The sequence below is a fragment of the Caloenas nicobarica genome, chromosome 1 (assembly GCF_036013445.1).
Source record: "Caloenas nicobarica isolate bCalNic1 chromosome 1, bCalNic1.hap1, whole genome shotgun sequence".
Classification (NCBI taxonomy): Eukaryota; Metazoa; Chordata; class Aves; order Columbiformes; family Columbidae; genus Caloenas; species Caloenas nicobarica.
The window spans coordinates 142,191,817-142,210,919 of NC_088245.1; the positions used below are offsets into that span (position 1 = coordinate 142,191,817).

At 47.8% G+C, this 19,103-nt stretch overlaps 3 protein-coding genes across 3 annotated transcripts; 1 reads left to right on the plus strand and 2 right to left on the minus strand.

The window, feature by feature from the left end:
- The first annotated feature begins 12 nt into the window (after nt 1-12).
- On the plus strand, nt 13-5,882 carry NEPRO (nucleolus and neural progenitor protein). The gene is made up of 9 exons (XM_065651394.1): nt 13-122; nt 317-471; nt 1,281-1,357; nt 1,465-1,596; nt 1,939-2,016; nt 2,938-3,299; nt 4,049-4,110; nt 4,533-4,783; nt 5,244-5,882. Exons 1-9 carry the CDS (start codon nt 32-34, stop codon nt 5,638-5,640), a joined length of 1,605 nt encoding a protein of 534 aa, XP_065507466.1. The 5' UTR covers nt 13-31; the 3' UTR covers nt 5,641-5,882.
- A 747-nt stretch (nt 5,883-6,629) lies between these two features.
- TAF13 (TATA-box binding protein associated factor 13) lies at nt 6,630-9,091 on the minus strand. Its single transcript, XM_065651406.1, has 4 exons — nt 8,993-9,091; nt 8,750-8,828; nt 8,127-8,224; nt 6,630-7,243 (listed from the first exon to the last, which is right to left on the minus strand). Exons 1-4 carry the CDS (start codon nt 9,089-9,091, stop codon nt 7,073-7,075), a joined length of 447 nt encoding a protein of 148 aa, XP_065507478.1. The 3' UTR covers nt 6,630-7,072.
- Nucleotides 9,092-12,411: 3,320 nt separating this feature from the next.
- GTPBP8 (GTP binding protein 8 (putative)) lies at nt 12,412-18,046 on the minus strand. Its single transcript, XM_065644980.1, has 7 exons — nt 17,736-18,046; nt 17,206-17,304; nt 16,568-16,698; nt 15,888-15,987; nt 15,350-15,468; nt 14,792-14,918; nt 12,412-14,109 (listed from the first exon to the last, which is right to left on the minus strand). Exons 1-6 carry the CDS (start codon nt 18,027-18,029, stop codon nt 14,834-14,836), a joined length of 828 nt encoding a protein of 275 aa, XP_065501052.1. The 5' UTR covers nt 18,030-18,046; the 3' UTR covers nt 12,412-14,109; nt 14,792-14,833.
- Nucleotides 18,047-19,103: the final 1,057 nt, after the last annotated feature.

Below are 19,103 nucleotides of genomic sequence, written 5' to 3' on the forward strand. Positions count from 1 at the left end.
CCTGCGCAGCCCCGCCCGCACAGCGGGGAAGATGGCGGCGCCCGAGGCGGCGTGGAACCGGCTGGACGTGCCGTGGCCCGCCAGCAGCGCGACGGTGGCCCTGGCGGCCCAACACCCTGCAGGTCCCCGCCGCGGGCGCCGGGCCGGGCTGGGAGCGGCGCGGGCCCGGGGAGCGCTGGGAGGCGTTTGAGGCCGCTCCCGGGCGCCGTGCGCGGCGTCCGTCGGTGCTGGCCGGCCGCGGGCGGCGGGGCTGTGAGGGGCGCGGGTTTGGGGGGCGGCGGCGGGCGCTGAGGCGGTGCTGTCCCCCCGCCCGCAGGGAGGTGGCTGCCGGCGCTGCGGCGGCGCTGCGAGATCGCCGGCAAGCGGCTGTCGGAGAGGGGCCTGGCCGCCGAGGGACGCGTCCTGCGGGCCGTGCTCTACGTGTACCACAGCAGGCTGCTCCGGCACCGGCCCTACCTGGCCCTGCAGCAGGTGAGGAGCAGCCCCGGCGGGGCGGCAGGTACCCGGCAGCTGGGGGCTGCACCCCGGCCCCAGTCACGGGTCCCTGAGAGGCCTTGGGAGCAGCGCTTGATGCCCGGGGCATCATGCAAAAAGTATTTTGGAGCAGGAGCAAGTTTTGTCGTCTCTAAGCATCCTTGCAGTTTAGTGCAGTGGGTTTCCTGGCCCTGTGCAGTCAGTGCAATTTCTGCCTTCCAGCCCTGTGGAACCAATGCTCGGTCTCCTATACTCACACTGAGACCTGAAACAGGTACAATTACATACCTGTGAATATATGAGTAATACAGGGATTTGATTTTCAATTAATTGCTATAATGGGAAGGGGAAAGGAAAAGCCTATGCTGCTCTATTAGGCATTTTTTACTTTACGATGAAAAATGAACTCCTTACCAGTTTTCCAGTAAAGGGATTGTCAATATCTTCAAATAACTGTTTTGAAATAGACCAGGAATCATTCTTACCTTCTTGATTTGTTTACGCACTTTCATTCTTGAAAGCCAATACCAAAAGCCATTGTATACTGCAGGAGAAACCAGGCAGCACCAATTAGCAATGGCCTACTCCAGCCCTTCGCTTAATTCCATGTTCACAGTAGTGCGATAAATGGATCTTCTTCACCGTAGTGCAGATATAGGAACGTACCAGAACATTCCATCACGCAAACTTGCAATTTGTGCTGTTAAACTGACAAGGGGAAAGTGTCACTTAATATAGTGACAGTTCTTAGACCAAGGCACTTCTGTCTCTCAAGATACCAGTCAAAGGAGTTTTCTTTTTTCTAGGTAGAACAGTGCTTGAAGCGCCTATGGAAAATGAACTTGGTGGGCTGCATTGAAACTCTGGCAGGATTGATTCCCAAGTAAGTGTCGTGATCCCATACATTATACTATCCATTAACTCAGTCTGTGTAGCTAAAGGGTGGGAATGCTAGATCATAACCATCTCCTCTTCCTTGTATCAACACAGGAAAAATACACCCCAAGCCCCTGCAGAGTGCTCAGTTCCCAGCCAGCCTATGCTGGAAACAGTGGCTCTGAAGGTGTTGGGAGGTTGCAAGCTCATACTGCGTCTACTGGACTGTTGCTGTAAAGCTTTTCTGTATCCTTTTTTCACCATGAAAGCATTCTTAACAGTTCACCAGCAGTACCTCATGAGACCAAAACTAGGACTGCTGTAGGCCCTGTATTGTTGATGGGCTCAACTGTGCAATTGATATGTGCAACTTGGAGTTCCTTTGATAGCCAAACATCTTATTTTCAAGTTATTATGTAGGAACCTCAGGCTGTTGGCTGACTGCTGTTCCAGCCTTGAGCAGCCCAAAGTTTGGATACTCATTTCCCAAATTATCCAGAATATTCCCTTGTGAATTGCCTCTAGTTGGTGTGTTTAAGTCTCATTACATGCTGTTTATTTTTCATCCTTAACTGGTGTAATCTTCAGCTTGTCCGTTCAACATCTCTGCTCGGAAGAATTCATACTTTTGAACACTGTGGCTTCAGGGTTGTTGAGCCGGCTCTGGTTTGTGTATTCAAAAGTCTGTCTCATTTGTTGTCTGTTTGATGTGCCTGTCAGGAAAAAGGGCTTGTCATGAGGCCTTGCTGCTGAGTGAGCTTTATTCATTTAGGAGGAGAAGGAGGAAGGGGGGTCCTTCCATCTTTTTGGACTTGATTCTAGCACCTGAAGGGTTGTATAAGTGGAAAGAGACTTCTTACGTGCTGTTTTGGAAGGCTTTATTCATAGCAAACTTTATGTAGCACTAGTAAAATCACAGAGTTAATGCCAGCCTGCCACAAACAGTAACATGTTACTCTTTGCAGGAAGCAGTAAGTCTTGCCTCATGCTGAAATAGAAAGGCTGGGATAAAGTTGTTCTATAATATCGCTGAGTTTTCCGGGGAAATCATTGTTCTGGCCTCTCTCAGTACTGCGGAGCAATGCTGAGAAAGTAACTGCTGTCTGTAGCTGAAGGAGTAGCAGGATTGTGTAGAATAACTCAGTAAAACATGCTTGGGCACAAGAAATCTGTCTCCCCAGTAAACATAGAGCAGGTGACTGTCCAACATTGGTGCTAGCACTACTGTCCTGAGTTGGTACAGGTTGCTTTTGGGTGAACACCTGTTGTCAAATGATTTGATGTGACCTGGCAACCAGGCGTGGCACTCCACAAAGCTCTAAGGAAGCCGAGGTGCTCCTGGTCAGGGATTCACTCACTGAATTGCTCCTGTGCTCTGATCTTGAACAGTTCCTTGAAGCTCAGATTAATATTAAGGACAACATGGTGATGGACTGTAAAAAGATAAGCTTGTTTTGAGGTGGAATAGGGAAGGGGCAGCTTGGAATCTTATCCATCAGCTCCTCAGCTTGAGCTGAAGGTATTTGTTCTGTGAGCACAAGGCTTTGCTAGAAGAAGACTCTATACCTTTCTGTCTTCTTTCTTCAGGATTCAGTACAGATGTGTGTTGCAGAGCCTCATGTCCTTGTATGGTGTGTTGTCCACATCACTTCATCTGGTATCTGAGACCCAACAGATGCCTTATATCAAGGGGTTTACCTTCCCTTCTGATATCAGTAACTTCCTTGGAGTTAACATTTCTTCTGAGGTGAAGAAGCAAAAGGCTAAAATGCTGACAACAAAAAAACCTACTGGCTGGCTGAAGAAGCTCTTCCCAACAGTGCCAGAGACAGTGTCTGAGGTTGGGACAAAGAGAAATTTTGCAACCTGCACGAGTGCTGTGAAAAACTGTACCATCCCGTGCCCTGCAGATATCGGAGAGCCAGTTCTGGTGACCAGAGCCAGCAGAGGTAAAGCCTTGTGCCACAGTGCTACTGGTTTCTGACATCTTAGAGACTGACTGTAACCTCTGTCCAACAGAGTCGAGCACTTCTGCTACCCACAGAGTGCAGTTCTAGTACAAATTCCCCTCTCCTGTCCTTCGAAGAGGAGGAGAATTCTGCATGTACCCTTGCCTTTATAAAGCTGTAGACAATGTCAGTATCAAGAGGGTTTTTTTATTTATTTTTAAATTTTTTTTAAACATGATACAGCCTGGAGAGAAGCCAGTAATGAATGCAGTATACAGGTCCTGTAAATAGTTATTTCTATTTTCCTGCTTTTGCGTAGATGTGGCCCCAGGATAGTGAAGGAAGCTAAGAGCACTGTCTGCAGTCTGCACAAGAGCAGATAAAGTTGTATGTACAGGATGCAAGTATGCTGTGCGTGCTGGTTCTGGGCTGTGTCTGAGACTTCCTCTGCAGTCAGCGCTATGGCCAGTGACTGCCAGCATCCAGGTGTTTGCGTGAAGCTTTTGTCCATTAAGTTCTCCCTTGCAGCCCTCTGTAAAATCTCTGCACCCTCTTCATCCCTTGCCAGCTGCCATGTGAGTTGAGTGAAGTCCCCTTAAGTCTGCCTGGAAATGCTGAGTACAGGTATGAGCCTGCTGAGACGGCAGGAGATCTGAGAGCTCAGCAGGGCAAAGCACTGTGGCGTCTCTGTGGAAAGACTTAAAACTGTCTTTACTTCATAATGGGACCTCTCCTCTCTCTTTTTGTAGGAAAGCACCTGGACTTTGATGTGAAGAGCTTACTTAGACCATCCAGACCTCTAACACAAGAGGTTTGTATGGCACGTTTTTACAATTTTATTTTATTTTTTTACTTTAAAGACCCTAACACTGAAACCATGATATCCCTAATTGAAAATGTCCCATTTCCCTGCCTTGTTTTTGCTTGTCTAACAACCCAAGTTAGTGTGGAGGCTTTGCACTGAAAATCACTGCTAATTTCTGGTTACAAATTTGAGCATTTGTTGGTATATCAGGTGACGTGACCAGAGACCAAGTCAGCAGTAGACATGAATACAAATTCTAATTATCCACTACCTCTTTTTGTATTTCACAAAACAAGACTGGTCTTCTACTTTCTCCCTAGGAAATAAGGAAAATTCTCACAAAAAACTCAGTATTCTGCTCCCTTTCAGCAGAGAGGATCAGACATGTCGTGTTTTTAAAAGACTACTTCTGTTATTCTTTGTTTCAGGGTATAAGCATTGCATCAACACCTTTTACAGCAAAATCAGCATCACTTTCCTCTCGTATGGCAAGATTGCAGCATACTGGATCTCTTGTGCAGATTGTCCAGACGGCTACATCATTTGGGGAACTGTCAGAAGCACTCAGAAAAGCAATTCTATGGTGCAGAGGCAATAAATTCAAGTCAGAAGCTTATTTCCTGCGTAACAAGTTGCTGAAAAGCAACCGGCTGCACCACGTGGAGGCTCAAGGTTGCAGGTAATTTTGCATGGCTGGGGGTGTTTCTGGATCTGACACTTTACATTTTAATATTATGTATTTTGCTAGTGTAGAGAAACGCAGTTGTCTAACCCATTATTTTAAAATTCAAACGGGATCATTAGTTCGGGTTACTGGATGCTCTGACATGAACATTCTGTTTAGCTTCAGTCATTTGTGAAAGGATTTAAAAGGCTAACAAATGCACAGATACTTAAGAGGGAGGATGAAAATGCAACTTAAATCATGTACATGTTTAATGGTAACAATTATATGATGCAAGGGGTGTTTATCTTTCTTCAGAATGCCTTGGCTAATAATGTGCAAGTTGCTGTTGTATCTCCTTGGTATGACAAGGAAAATGGTAGAGAAGGCTAATAACCAAATCTTTCTGAACCCCAAATGAATAACACTGTAGCAGCTGATAAAGTTATGTTTTGCGCACTTTCCTCCCCTTAAGCTTGAAGAAAAAATTGTGCTGTGTCAAAACATCTGTCTGTAAATACCTCCTGTACGGGTCACAAAATGCACGCTGGCCAAAGCAGTACTTCGGTGCACGGTTCTGTCAAAGGAGGATCAAATCATCCACATGCTTGAAGAGAACTCTGAAGACTGTTCGGCAAAAACCTTCTGAGCTTTCTGGGGTCTGTGAGAACAGTGCTTCACTGATCCTTGCAGCTTGCCAGGATGGGCCTCTGAGTTGGAAAGGACGCTCCAGTGCTGATACAGCCTCTGTCAAACTAAGCACAGTGGGAACCCCTAAGCGGGTGCTGCTGGAAGGAAACCCTGGCTCTGTGTGGAAAGAAGATACTGAGAACATGGATATTGATTCAATTTTTGCAGCAATGGGGGTTTGATCCTGGACTGTACGGAGGAAAGGGGTCAGGTCATTCCAAATTTTCTTTTTTCCTAAGTAAAACCCTGAGAACCCTAATTGTCTCTTGGTAACTCACACCCTAAATTCTGCTAAGAATGTAGCAATTATTTTATTGTATTTTTATAAAACAGCTTTTTTATGGAGGGGTATTCTGAACAGCTGAATGGTTTTCATCCTTTCCACCTAGTGTTGTCCAGGAACAGTGACTTTGAGTTACCCTTACTCAGTGTCCCTTCTCTTTTGCCACACCACATACTAAGTGCTGCTGTCAAATTCACAGTGCAAACCATTACCATCCACAGTGAAATGCTGCAGGTGATGGCTTACTGCTGCTTAGGACAAAACACTTGCCACTTATTTTCCAAGGAAACAGTCTTACACTCTTCATTCTGTGCTGCTTGTATAGGAGGCAGCCTCGACTTGCAGTATTATCGCTGTTCAGTATTTGTTATCCTTGTACTAAAAGGAGGAGTTTATTGAACCTTCTGCCTCTGAGCTGCTCCAGAACTAGAGGAAAGCACAGCTGTGGCCTGCAACAGTGAACTTCTGACTGGAGAATATGCTGTTCGCTGTCCTGAAACCTTTTTAAAATAAGTGCAATTTCTGCTTGCTGGGCAACGTAAGGCACAGCTACTCCAATACATATTAATGAAATAATGTTAGAACAAGCAACGTGGTTAGTGCTTTCTGCCAGGCTCTTGCTTGTAACTAAGTCTCAAGATCAGGATCACCAGGAAATACTGGAAAAAAAATTGTCTCAGAATGAAGAACAGTAACCTGCTTTGTTGTAGAACAGCATCTGCCTAACAGAGGTAAAGAAAGCCTATTCCAGATGTACTTGCACTTACAGCCTAACTTCCATTTCCTAGGCTTAATATTGCTAGAAAACAGAAGAGCCAGCCAATTAAGTGCTAAAACCCCTGTATCAGGCACCTTGTGTGAATTTATCAGTGTAAATTTAGTCATGAGTAGTGGGCACAAACTTGACTGTTTTATTCAAAGAGCACATACAGAGCAAAGAGCAGAAGTTCTCTAGTAGTTTGGGTTTGAAGACTTTGTCCAGTTAACCAAGATCCATTTTCTAGGTTTCCTGTCACAGGAATACCCAACAATAACTGAAATAGTTGTAGAGAATCACTGATCATTAGCCCTTCAGATATCTGATCCAACACAGTCCTACTTCAGACTGCCTGCCATTACAAGAATCTTTAGAGCTCTTTCCTCATTTCATGCAATGGCATAAAAATACCAAGGTGTACCACATACAATCGGATAATATTCAGCTGCTTGAAAGCTTCTCAGAAAGGGCTGGGAGTGTGGGCAGACATCCTGAATAACCCCTTCAAACAACACAGTGTTCCTTTTGGGCAGCAGGTGCCCAAGTAATGCCTTAGTGCAGCTTGTGCACAGAATCAAGATCCATAGTTTGCTTCATCAAAGGCCTTTCTGGCTCGTTTCAGTTCTTCGTTCATAGTTAGGAGGTCTTTAACTCTGGCAAACTTCCGGGGGTCCTTGCGTATTAGGAAGACAATGTCTTCAACCTGTACACGACCCTGCCGACCAATTGACATCGCTTTGTGTGTCTGTTGGAGGAAAAGAGGAAAGTCAGCAGGGTTCCTTTGCCCCTTAATTTATTTTGAGCTCTCAGTTCCACTTATTTCCTGTCATTTTAAAAAGTAAAAAATAGCAGGATCTGGGTACCATCATCCTAGTCCCAACAGAACTTCCCAGTAAACTGTGGACTTACTGTTGCTGTGCTGTCCCCAGCTGCCTGTCACTTAACTCAGCACATACCACTATATATGCATAACAGCAATAGAATCAAAACTAAAGCCAGATTATGTGTAGGGCACCCAACCTGCAGAGTGCTTGAACAGCATCAGGCAGAACTTGGAAGCAATGTGAGATACCCACATCACAGGACAGTTTAGGGCATTTTGATGAGGGAAGGCAAGGCCAACCTTTCAAAAGAAAGGGGATCCACAAACACTAGGAGTAACTTTTTTCAAAAACCAAAATAAACTTTCAAACAGTATCTGGATATCTGGAAGAGGTATGGCTCCAGGCCCTGGAAGCTTGGATTTGTTTTGTAGTGCAGAGCTATGTTCCCATCCATGTAGAGGTACTGGGAGTACAAAAAAACCTGACAGACTTTCAAAGCCGAGCCTTGTCTGCTGTCAGCTGCACATACAGGGATGCCACAGTGAGCCCCAAAGTTGGAAGTGTGTTTCCCCTCCTACAATACTAATCTAACTGCTACTTAGGACACAGTTCTAAATCCATATGGAGCCAGATGTGTGAATTTTGCCTTAATCTTGGAAGAGCAAAGTCTAAGTTTAGCTTTTTCTTACTAGCATCAGAGTTTTGGGCCTGGGACAATGCAGCATTTGAGTCAGAGGTATTAACCTTCAGAAGACTAAAGTCTTAGTGAGGATGTTTTGACCATGCTGTCTAGAACTGACTTACCATTTCTGTGATAAACTCTATTACCAGGTCCTCAAGAATGTCCACTGATTCTGTGTAAGGGTTCTGGTCATCCCCGAATCCATACATCATGCATCTTACTGCAGAAGGAAACACTCAGCGTGAGGCTTCTTCCATCCACACATCTCATTAGAGCTTGCCAGCCTGCACATTCGTGCACCAGGATGGCACTCTTGTCTGTTGGGCAGGACAATTCTTGAGCAAACATACAGGAAACAGGCAGGTGGACAGAAGCCAACAAAAGCCTAGTGCTGTACATACAGAAAGCACGTCTGATTACAGACTCTTTACATACGCATTTAGCCCACCAAGTACTGAACACTGGCAGCGTGACTGACTTTTGGCACAGCTGGGTTCAGAACATGCATTGGCAATATTTTTTTTTTGGGGGGGGGGTCTACGGGGCAGCTTTCTGCACTTTCAGCTAGGGCACAGAATGAAAGCTGCTGTCGTGCTAAGAAAAATTAGGTTTTGCAACTCCATAGCTGCCTCCTCAGAGCTTCAGCTGTGTTTGGGGGAAGGACATGGTCCTTTAAGCCACGGTGAGCCCTGCAGCGAGTGACCCGTCAGCGCTGGGCAGGGGTCGCTGCCGCAGCTCGACTCACGTTCTTTGGAGAACAGCCTCTTCCTCTTGCCCTGCCCGCCGTCCAGGCCCCCGCCGGCATCTTCCGCGTCCTCTTCAAACTAGACGGGCACAGCAGAGCAGAGGCCGCCGTCAGCCCCCGGGGACCCCGTCCCGTCCCGTCCCTTCCCTTCCCGCTGCCCTCCCTCGACTCCCCCCACCGCGGCTGAGATGTGGGCCGAAGGGTCCCGGCCAGCGGGAAGCGCGACCCGCTCCCGCCGCTCACCGGCGCATCCTCCTCCTCGTCAGCCATGGCTGCCAGGCACCGCCGGGCGCTTCCGGGCGGGGCGGAAGGGCTTCCGCTTCCCCAGCGGAAGGCCGCCATGCTGCGGGGCGGGGCGCGGGCGCTGGGGCGGGGCGTTCCAGTCCCGCTCCTCCGCTCCGCCAGCGGCCCAGCGGCCTTCGGCGTCCTGCGGCCCGCCCGGCGGCGGCTGGGGCAGAGTCACAGAATGGTGGGGGTTGGAAGGGACCTCGAAAGATCATCCAGTGCAATCCCCCTGCCGGAGCAGGAACACCCGGATGAGGTTACACAGGAAGGCGTCCAGGCGGGTTTCAAATGTCTGCAGAGAAGGAGAATCCACAACCTCCCTGGGCAGCCTGTTCCAGTGCTCTGTCACCCTCACTGAGAAGAAGTTTCTTCTCATACTTAAATGGAACGTCCTGTGTTCCAGTTTGTACCCATTGCCCCTTGTCCTATCATTGGTTGTCACCGAGAAGAGCCTGGCTCCATCCTTGTGACACTCACCCTTTACATATTTATAAACATTAATGAGGTCACCCCTCAGTCTCCTCTAAGCCAAAGAGACCCAGCTCCCTCAGCCTCTCCTCATAAGGGAGATGCTCCACTCCCTTAATCATCTTTGTGGCCCTGCGCTGGACTCTCTCCAGCAGTTCCCTGTCCTTCTTGAACTGAGGGGCCCAGAACAGGACACAATATTCCAGATGTGGTCTCACCAGGGCAGAGTAGAGGGGAAGGAGAACCTCTCTCGACCTGCTAACCACCCCCCTTCTAATACACCCCAGGATGCCATTGGCCTTCCTGGCCACAAGGGCACAGTGCTGGCTCATGGTCATCCTGCTGTCCACCAGGACCCCCAGGGACGGTTGAGGCTCGCGCTCTGGAGACCTGTTTCCAGGGAGTGGAACCCGGGGCGCGTGGGTTTCTTCTGAGGAAGCGGCTGCTCTACCAGCGAGAAGGTGCTGCGGGCTCATCTGGGCAGGGGGCGGCCGGCGTTGGTGTGAGCGGGGCCGCTGGAGCACAGAGTTGGCTGCAGTTGTCACAAGGCCGGCATCCTTTTCAGCTGCTCTGATGTTGTTTTCTTCGGGGGAAGAAACTGTGAAATCTAATTCTCCTCTATAGGTGTAGACCTTGTTTTTTGTTTCAGTTTTCTGCCTGCAGTAACTAGCTGTGTAACCACTTCCCAGTGTAGTCAAGCCCTTGCTCTCCTGGCCTGAGACATGGTGGGGAGGTTTAGGTAGGACGTTAGGAAAAGGTTCTTCACCCAGAGGGTGGTGGAGCACTGGAACAGGCTCCCCAGGGAGGCAGTCACAGCCCCAACCTTGACAATATTCAAGTGATTGGACTACACCCTCAGACACATGGTGTGAATTTTGGGTTTGTCTTATGCAGAGGCAGGAATTGAACTTTATGATCCTTGTGGGTCCCTTCCAACTCAGGACATTCCATGATTCTGTGATGTGTTTAAAGAAACATGGGGGTAGGACAGGAGAGTTCTCAGGTGCCTGGCGGTGCTGCTGCTTCTGCCCCCCAGCCCATGTCAGTGCAGGATCATAGAATCATAGAACCAACTTGGTTGGAAGATACCTAACTCTAGCACTAAACCATGTCCCTAAGAACCTCATCTAAACGCCTTTTAAACACCTCCAGAGATGGTGACTCAACCACTTCCCTGGGCAGCCTGTTCCAGTGCCTGACAACCCTTTCCATGAAGAATTTTTTCCTAATATCCAACATAAACCTCCCCTGGTGCAACTTGAGGCCATTTCGTCTCATCCTGTCACTTGCTACTTGGGAGAAGAGACCAACACCCTCCATGCTCCAACCTCCTTCCAGGTAGTTGCAGACAGCGATAAGGTCTCACCTCAGCCTCCTTTTCTCCAGGCTAAACAGCCCCAGTTCCCTCAGCTGCTCCTCACTGGAGCGGTGGGGAGGTTGACCCAGCCCACCCAGCTTGATGTTGGGTTGTACAGGCACTTGCCTTGGCCCAGAAACGGGCTGTCTGGGGACTGCAAGGAGAAGCTGGAGTATGGATTATTTTCCTTGATTCAATCACTATCAATAGTGACTGTATAACTAACCATAAAGCAAATAGCTTTGCCTGTGATGCAAAGATGGGCATGCTTAAGCCTGTAAAATCTGGTTCCTGGGGAAGCAGGGATGCTATGAGCATCCTTCTTGTAATTCCTCTTTTAATTAAAAACAAACAAACAAAAGTTGTAATTCTTCCAGATTGAAGCTGTGGCACGAAAATATCTGAGATAGATTTGGTGACCCTCCCCAAATCTGTATATGACACTTATTACATTTTCAGTTCAGGAAGGGACCTTGGGAGGTGTCTGGTCCATCCCTTTGCTTGAAAGAGGCTCAGCCATGAGGTCAGAAAGGCGGTCTTCTCCCAGTCAGTCCCTGGCCTGTGTGGTTGCCAGGGGCCCTTCCTTCCCTTGAGTGAGACTTGCACTTGCCCTTGTTGAATTTCATAAGGTTGCTGTCAGCCCTTTCCACCAGCTCTCCCAAGTCCCTCTAAATGGCAGCCCAGCCCTCAAGTGTGTCAACTCTTCCCCCCAGTTTGGTGCCATATGCACATTTGGTAAGAATGCACCTCCTCCAGTTCACTCGTAAAGATGTTAAACTGGACACATCCCAGGATAGACCCTTGCAGTGTTCCACCTGTAACTTATGTGGAGGTAGAGTATGACCCTCGCACTTCTACTCTCTGAACCCAATTGTCCAACCAGTTTTTACTAATCTAGTTGTACACCTATCCAGACTGTAATGTCCTAATTTGGATACAAGAATATTGCAGGAGACAGTGTGAAAAGACTAGCTAAATTTGGTGTATATGGCATCCCCTTTTCTCCCCTCATATAAATATCTGGTCATTTTATCACAGAAAGCAGTCGAGTTGGTCAGGTATGATTTACCCTTTGCAAATTCATGCTGTCTCAACATCCTTTCTTCTCCTTCACATGCCCAGAAATATGCTCCAGCATAACTCACCCCATGATCTTCCCGGGGACAGAGGCAGAGCTCGCTGAACCCACAGTTCTCCGGATTGTTCTTTTGGCATCTTTTTGTGAGGTACTTTTCATGCTGTTAGGCTAAACTAGGTCAAAAAAAAAAAAAATCAGAGGAGGGGCAAACTAAGGAAATGGACACAGTTGCTTAAGTAATGCTCTTTTCAGCTAGGTTATAAAAGAAGGGCCTATGCACTGTGCCATTTAACTTGTATTTGTGCATCGGTTCCCACCTGGAGCTGCAAGGAGAACTGTGCTCCTTTGTAATTTAACATCTAAGGCTGGGGCAAGATTTATCCTCATCAGCTTGGACACCTGTTGTTGTTTCTTAATGTCTTAAACTTTAATATTAAAATGTTTTATACCGTAAAAACAAGTTTCTGCTTATTTTTATTGCATTAAAGTTGCTTACTGTACTCTTAATATTGTTGGTGAAGTTCTGAGAACTACGCCTTTAGAGTACTAGGTTTAGAACAAATATCTTAGTTACGCATTGGAAGTCATATTGGGGACCCACTAAGGAGGGAATAAAATAAATGTTTTTCTATTAGAATGGTCTTTAAAAATTGTCCAAAACTATTCCTTTATCCCAAATGCTGTAAATACTTTGGCCACCTGAACCCTGGCTGCTATGGGCCAAAGCTGTCAGCAGCACCTTCCGACAGTGTGTAAACTGTCATTGTGTTTAGCTTATTTACAGATCTACCTGCCAACTCTCTCCCAAGGTTTGGAAGAGAACAGTATTGTTCCTTATTTTATTTGTTCATAGAATGGTTTGGTGTGGCAGGGACCTTAAAGAAGGTCCATCATCAGTTTCTAGAATTTGTGAAATGTCTCTTGTAATTGTGGCCTGAGCACCAGGTTTCCAACTCCTATTTTTTTGGAAGAAGAATCTCTAAATTAATCAGTACAATGTTTTTTATCATGTTTGAGCACAAAGGCAGCTGTGGTTCTGAAGTCCTACTGAATCTATGCGGTCCTTGATCTGAGTGCATTTGTTTTGCCCTGTTAAATAATATTTCTGAATTATACAATAGCTTGCATCCTTCATAAATTGTTGTAAGTGGTTAAACTAGTTTTGCTGATGCTTGAGAAATACAAGTTTCTTGTGCCTTTGTCAGGTTTTGCCTTAAGAAAAAATCTTGTCTTAAAGAAACTTTTTCTTTATAAAGAAAAATCCATTATGTCTCCAGTAGGAGGCTCACTCTTCCAGCATAATAATTGCCTTGCCAAGTTAAATTTCATCCAAGGTTTTTCTCTAGGAAGCTGAAGAGGAAGAAGAGGTACAGCTGAGGTCCAGACACTGGAGAAACAATAACATGCTGGAGAGCAGAGTCAGAGAGAGTCTTGATGAAGCACTGAAGGATTCCCAGGAATGAATTCAAAAGGAGTACAGCACTTTTCGGTGTCTGAGTCTAAACAGCCTTCCCTGAGGGAACTCAGGGCTGGTGCCATCCCAAGTCACCACGTTCTGCACTTGCATTGGGGGTGAGGACAGCAGTCCAGCAGTACTGCATTTATCACACAAGAATCAGCGGAGAATAACTTCTTGGGGAACAGCATTAGCAAGAGCAGTACTCAGATTTATTCCCTACCCCTCACCCCCCTTACTACTTATTAGCATATGTTCTCCATCATTCTCAATGTTTTTCAAGGAAAATACTGGTTTAATTAGGTAGGTCTGTGCAAGTGGTAGATTTATTGTCTTGCATAAATCTTGTGAATGAATTTTTTCCAATTCTGTGCCTTGTAACAAAGCCAACTTCAGGTGCTCTTAGCTGCTGTGCGACACAGTTCTGCCAGCTGCTGCAGTGTCTCAAACAAGTACAGGACATCAGCTTATGCTTCAGCTGCCAGGGTAGAACAGATGCAGGTAACGGACAGTGTGTCTCATCTCTGGCAATTCATCCGAGCGCAGCTGCAGAACTCCACATTGGATTTAAAGCAGAAGGTAGAAGTGGCACTGACTGATGATAAAGTGCAGGAGAGAGTTCCCCTAGGTGTGTCAGTCTTTCGTTCCGCTCTGTTTCAAGCCAACAGTGATGAAAAAGTAGACCCCATTAAAGACGTGTTCTTTTGTTCATCCACCTGGAACAGGGACAACTCAGTGTAGGCAAATGAGGTGTGCTGTCACACTGCACCCATTGAACACACCATGCAGAGGAGTTAGAAAAGTACAAGATACAAGTACAAAAAAGTACAAGATACAAGAAAAGTACAAGATACAAGAAGTCCTGAACACACTTTCACAGGCAAGGTTTTGGCTATTTCCACTCTAGATGCCCTTAGAGCAGGCAGGTTGCACAGGTGCTACTTTTTGGCCCCCACTACATAAGCTGAGAGAGGTAAACCTCTGGGTGTCATTCAATTCAACTGGGCAAGTACAGTTTGCCTAATGCTATGGCTATAGTTTTTCTTTTCTAAACTAAACGCCTTTTTATTAATGAGATTACTAGAGTAGTATCAGCAAAGCTTAGGCTCTAGCTTTTTGAACATTTAGCTGAAGGGAGAGGAAAAGCTGTATTAAAACTTAGCTTCTCTTTGGAGGTTCTCTTTGCCTTTTTCTCCTTAGCACAATCATATAGGATTTATAGAACAATTTTTTTCACTTCTAGTGCAAACTTCCTGAACTGATGAATTAAACAGAAAGAACAAAAAGCTTAGCCTTACAAATATTTATTTATCAGAAAATTTATACAAGTTTATTCAAAAATAAATTCTAGTACCTCAGGTTATTTACAAGAAAAATCCAGACCTCTGGTTTTGGTACCTTTCATTCTGGATGAGCCAAGCAGATCAGGAGCCAGTCTTTTCAGCTGGCCTCTACCATAGGCAGGTTTCCAGTAACATGGGCTACAAAGCACCTTAGCAAGTGAACCCCCGAAAACTCCAGAGAACTGTGGAAACAAAGGCATGGATGTTCAGTGCCAAATGCTGCTCTGTCTTGGAGTAATACAAACAAACTCAGCCACTGGCTGTATTAAATTACATTTCCCACAGTGCAGTACAACCTTGGTAGGAGTAAGCACTTCAGCTATGTAACCCAACAATGGTATCTTCCTACTTTTAACGCAGCTCCGAAGAGAATGGCAAAGCCGCTCGCATGCAGCACAGGGACTGCTGCCCCACTCGGAGAAAGGCCAAAGGATGAGCAGCCTTGAAGACTGAACTCCACTCACTGGCAGAGGAGGGGGAAGAAGGAAGCCCACCCTTCATGCTCGGGGCACAGAGAGGTGCCACCTCTAGAGCAGACAGACCCATTTCAGATGGTTTGCCCTATTGAAATCATCACCTGAAAGGGAAAGGCAGCAATGGAGAAGAGCTTTACCTGACCAGGAATAGCTGAGGAAAGCATCCCTGAGTTTTCTCCTTTATAAACTCCTGGATCTCCAGTACCTTCTTTAACAACAGTCTCCTGGAAGTTCGGTCAATTTTTGTTAACACCATCTGCATGGATACAGAAAGGGAGGATGAAAAGAGGATAAGAAGGTTATTTTGCTGCTAGCCTGGAACACCTGTAAGAGTCCTGGACCATCTTGCAAGGCATGCTGAAAGCTCTAGGTCATATCCAGGGGAAAAATGGTATAATACGGTTCACCAAAACACTTCTATAGCCTGCATAAGGAGTGGAGATTTTTGAGCTCCTCAAGCTGAGCACTGAAAAAAAAAATGTCCAGTTACTAATCAAGCAAAAAATCCCTTAAATCCCACTCGCTCCTCAACACACTTTAGGCCTCTTTTATTAACATTAAAGGCTGAGGCAGGGGTTACTACTTAGGACAGCTTGCATAAGCTCAGGTAGAGTGTATACACCTTTATAGATAATCTGTAGCTTATAACCAACACAAAAACAAAGCATTACCTACCACGTAAGGAATCCCAAACTCTTCCAGCATCTCTATGGCAATATGATCTGTTTTCTGGAGTCCTACTACACCATCAACTAATAGAAAAGTCCTCTTCAAGCTGCCAGAAACACAAGCAACAGTAATCACCACCATTATTTCATGCCTGCTTTGCTACTTCCAAATTCTTAAGAAAAAGTAACACAGGATCTGGGGATAGGAAGAGCCAAGAAAAGCCATGCGGGGGAACTGAGGGCCAGCATGGAGCAGCACCTCAGTCTTTTCTGCTATTTTGATCTAACCATGAATGAATCATAGAATCATTTCAGTTGGAACAGACCCTCAGGATCATCAAGTCCAACCATAACCTAACCTAACTCTAGCACTAAACCATGTCCCTAAGAACCTCATCTAAATGCCGTTTAAACACCTCCAGGGATGGTGACTCCACCACTTCCCTGGGCAGCCTGTTCCAATGCCTGACAACCCCTTCCGGGAAGAATTTGTTCCTAATATCCAATCTAAACCTCCCCTGGCACAACTTGAGCAACACCACAGAGGTTCGCAGGGAAATGATGTCAGAACCAATCAATACCACCACTGGAAGCAGCTACCTCTCCTGCACTGTTTCACCTCATTACATGACACTGTTTATAGGCATCTGGCTTTCACGACTGTGGAGGTACAGTTGAGTCTCTTACTTGCGCCGTTCCTGCAGATAGGCCTCCACCATCTCCACAAAGTCTCGCGGGGCGCGGTAGCCGTAGCCTGGCATATCCACCAGAGTAAAGTACTTCCCTACTTTGAAGAAATTCATCTTCTTGGTGTGGCCCTGGGAAGAGGATTTAAATAAGATGAAGGAAGTGGTTTTAAAAAGTTGCTTTAAGCCATGGACTAGGAGATGCCCCACAAAACATTTCTGCACCATACCCTTCCCCACCATGAGAAGGATGCAACAATGCTACTGTTGCTTTAAGTTGCCTAGTTTCCTACTCTTGTAGAAATGCTACATGGCTCTGTCCTTAAAACAGACTAAAATTGGGTCTCTGTGCTTGGTTCTTGCCAAAGGGTTTTAGAGCAACATCTGCTCAGCTCGTATGGCTCTTCTATCCGGCAGATGTGGCAGCCCTGGCTGAAGAGCTAAGTTGGGCTCTTTCCACCTTGTCCTTCGCTAGAGCAAGGCCTGCGCGAACTGTGAGCTGGTGGCCACCATGGCTGGCACGCTCTCCTGCGCTTCAAATTGCCCGAGAGCTTGTTTCCTCCCGCCCTTCTCAGTCCCGTCCTCTGGGCTGGCAACAGCTTCTGACCAAGGGGGAGGGAAGTTAAAAATGTCACTTACTGGAGTTTTTGACACTCTGACCTCCACTTCTGGGGACAGTGAAAACAAGGCCCGGATTAAAGACGATTTCCCCACATTGCTTCGGCCGATGAAGCACACCTGCAACAGGAGAGGCAGGCAGAGTATTTAGCATTTCTACACCTGTCCACCTCCCCTCATCCAACGTGTTTGGGCAGGGGGTGCCCCCTCCTGCTGCAGTCAGTCCTGGCCATTTGTCAGCCTTCGGCGCCAACGACGGCGACAGTCGTGTGCTGCTGTCCCGGACGCACCAAATTGCCGAGCTGTACAACGCGCGGAGCAACAACAAATACAAGATTCAAAAAAACCAAACCAAACAGAAACCGCCAACAACAATACATGCATCGCGCAGTGTGCAGCGGCTCAGGCACCGCCGCCCCCCGAGCTGCACAAGCACCCCCGCTCATCTGCGGAGGCTCAGGCCGGTGGAAGCCGCTGTCCCCGCACGGCCCCCCGCGGGAGGGCACGGAGCGGGCGGGCGCGGGGAGGCGCGGGGGCCGGGCCGACCTGACCTCGGGCAGGGCGGGCGGCGGGGCATGGTCCATGCGGACGGCGGAGCTCACGTAGTCGATGGCGTGGCCGCGGCGGGACCTGAAGAGCGCCTCGGCGCGCTGCAAGGCGCCCAAGCCCGGCTGGAAGAGGCGGAACCGCGCCGTGTCGGTGCCGGGAGCCAGGTAGCGCTCCAGCTTCTGCAGCGGGAACACGATGCCGGTGCGGCGGTTCCGCTCCAGACGCAGCACCTGCGACAGCGCGGCCAGCGGCGGCGGGGACCGTCCCGCCGCGCCCCCCGCCCGCGGCAGCAGCATCCCGGCGGCACGGCAGCCCCGGCCCGGCCCCGGAAGGCGGCGGACGCGGGGCGGAGCTGGGTGCCGTCAAGGTCCGCTGCTGCGTGGAAGCCGTTCGTCTCCGTCGGACCCCGGGAGGGCAGCGGGTGTCTGCGAGCTGCGGCGATGAGGAGCGATTCGTACGGACGCAGGCAGAGACACACGGGCACGGAGTTCTTGTTAGCAGCGAGAGCAGAGCCAGGCTGAGGCCCTCTTCATTAACAGCTCTCCATTTATAGGTTTACAGGTATGGGCCCGGACAGGATGTTTTTTTCAAAAGATGTTATTCCAAACACACCACGCTCCTGACTGTTTTCAGCCGCATTCCCATGCATGTCTTGTGCGCGGCGTTCAGACCCACTCATTCACACGCCCAGGCCCGATAGTCACATATCACACATAGGAGGGCAGTTTTTTGGCCCGAGACATCATTCTCACTGGCCTGGGCTATCACTCCTTACACTGATGAAAAACATACTTCTTTATAACCTGTGCCAAGGCCCTTTAGCCGGAGCCGCGCATCCTGCCGTTCTCACACCAAGCCTCGTCTTATTTGTTGTTCTTGCTCATCTTGTGTTCTTTACAGACTCAAACCAAAGCCTGGAACATCGGTGAGCTGTGAAGAGCTCTGCAGGCTGAAGTGTGGCCACAAAACAGGGCAAAGCGACAACGTCCTTCAGCACACTCGGTCTCTCCGCTGTAATAGTCGGTTTTCCAAGAGCTGCTTGATGTTGGACCTTACATGCCGGCAGGCCTGAGCATCCTGGGGAAGAGTTGCCATTCCTGTGAGACTAGGACCCATTTATCTTCTGCAGTCACAGTCCCCTGTTTAAAACTCAGTAAGTCTGGACAGTTTAATTATTACAAGGAATATATTTAAGATCAAGAAGGACCATTAGAAGATAGCACAGGTTATACCATACTTCCCTTGTGTTCAGCCCAGTTACAAAGCTATAGGGAGGGAACTTATATCTCCCCTCAGTCCAGAGGAAGGTCACAAAAATGATCAGAGGGCTGGAACATCTCTCCTATGAGAACAGGCTGAGAGAGTTGGGG

What these genes read in the sequence shown, in the direction of transcription:
- NEPRO (XM_065651394.1), top strand. Translation starts at nt 32, where the DNA reads ATGGCGGCGCCCGAGGCGGCGTGGAACCGGCTGGACGTGCCGTGGCCC. An exon ending in TGTTGCTGTAAAGCTTTTCT is followed by an intron (nt 1,597 to 1,938) that starts GTATCCTTTTTT and finishes TGTAATCTTCAG; the next exon opens with CTTGTCCGTTCAACATCTCT. An exon ending in GTGGAGGCTCAAGGTTGCAG is followed by an intron (nt 4,784 to 5,243) that starts GTAATTTTGCAT and finishes CCTCCCCTTAAG; the next exon opens with CTTGAAGAAAAAATTGTGCT.
- TAF13 (XM_065651406.1), bottom strand. Translation starts at nt 9,091, where the DNA reads ATGGCGGCCTTCCGCTGGGGAAGCGGAAGCCCTTCCGCCCCGCCCGGA. An exon ending in ACGAGGAGGAGGATGCGCCG is followed by an intron (nt 8,829 to 8,992) that starts GTGAGCGGCGGG and finishes GTGCCCGTCTAG; the next exon opens with TTTGAAGAGGACGCGGAAGA. An exon ending in GAGGCTGTTCTCCAAAGAAC is followed by an intron (nt 8,225 to 8,749) that starts GTGAGTCGAGCT and finishes TTCCTTCTGCAG; the next exon opens with TAAGATGCATGATGTATGGA.
- GTPBP8 (XM_065644980.1), bottom strand. Translation starts at nt 18,029, where the DNA reads ATGCTGCTGCCGCGGGCGGGGGGCGCGGCGGGACGGTCCCCGCCGCCG. An exon ending in TCAGAGTGTCAAAAACTCCA is followed by an intron (nt 16,699 to 17,205) that starts GTAAGTGACATT and finishes TCCTCTTCCCAG; the next exon opens with GGCCACACCAAGAAGATGAA. An exon ending in AGTTTGGGATTCCTTACGTG is followed by an intron (nt 15,469 to 15,887) that starts GTAGGTAATGCT and finishes GTATCCATGCAG; the next exon opens with ATGGTGTTAACAAAAATTGA.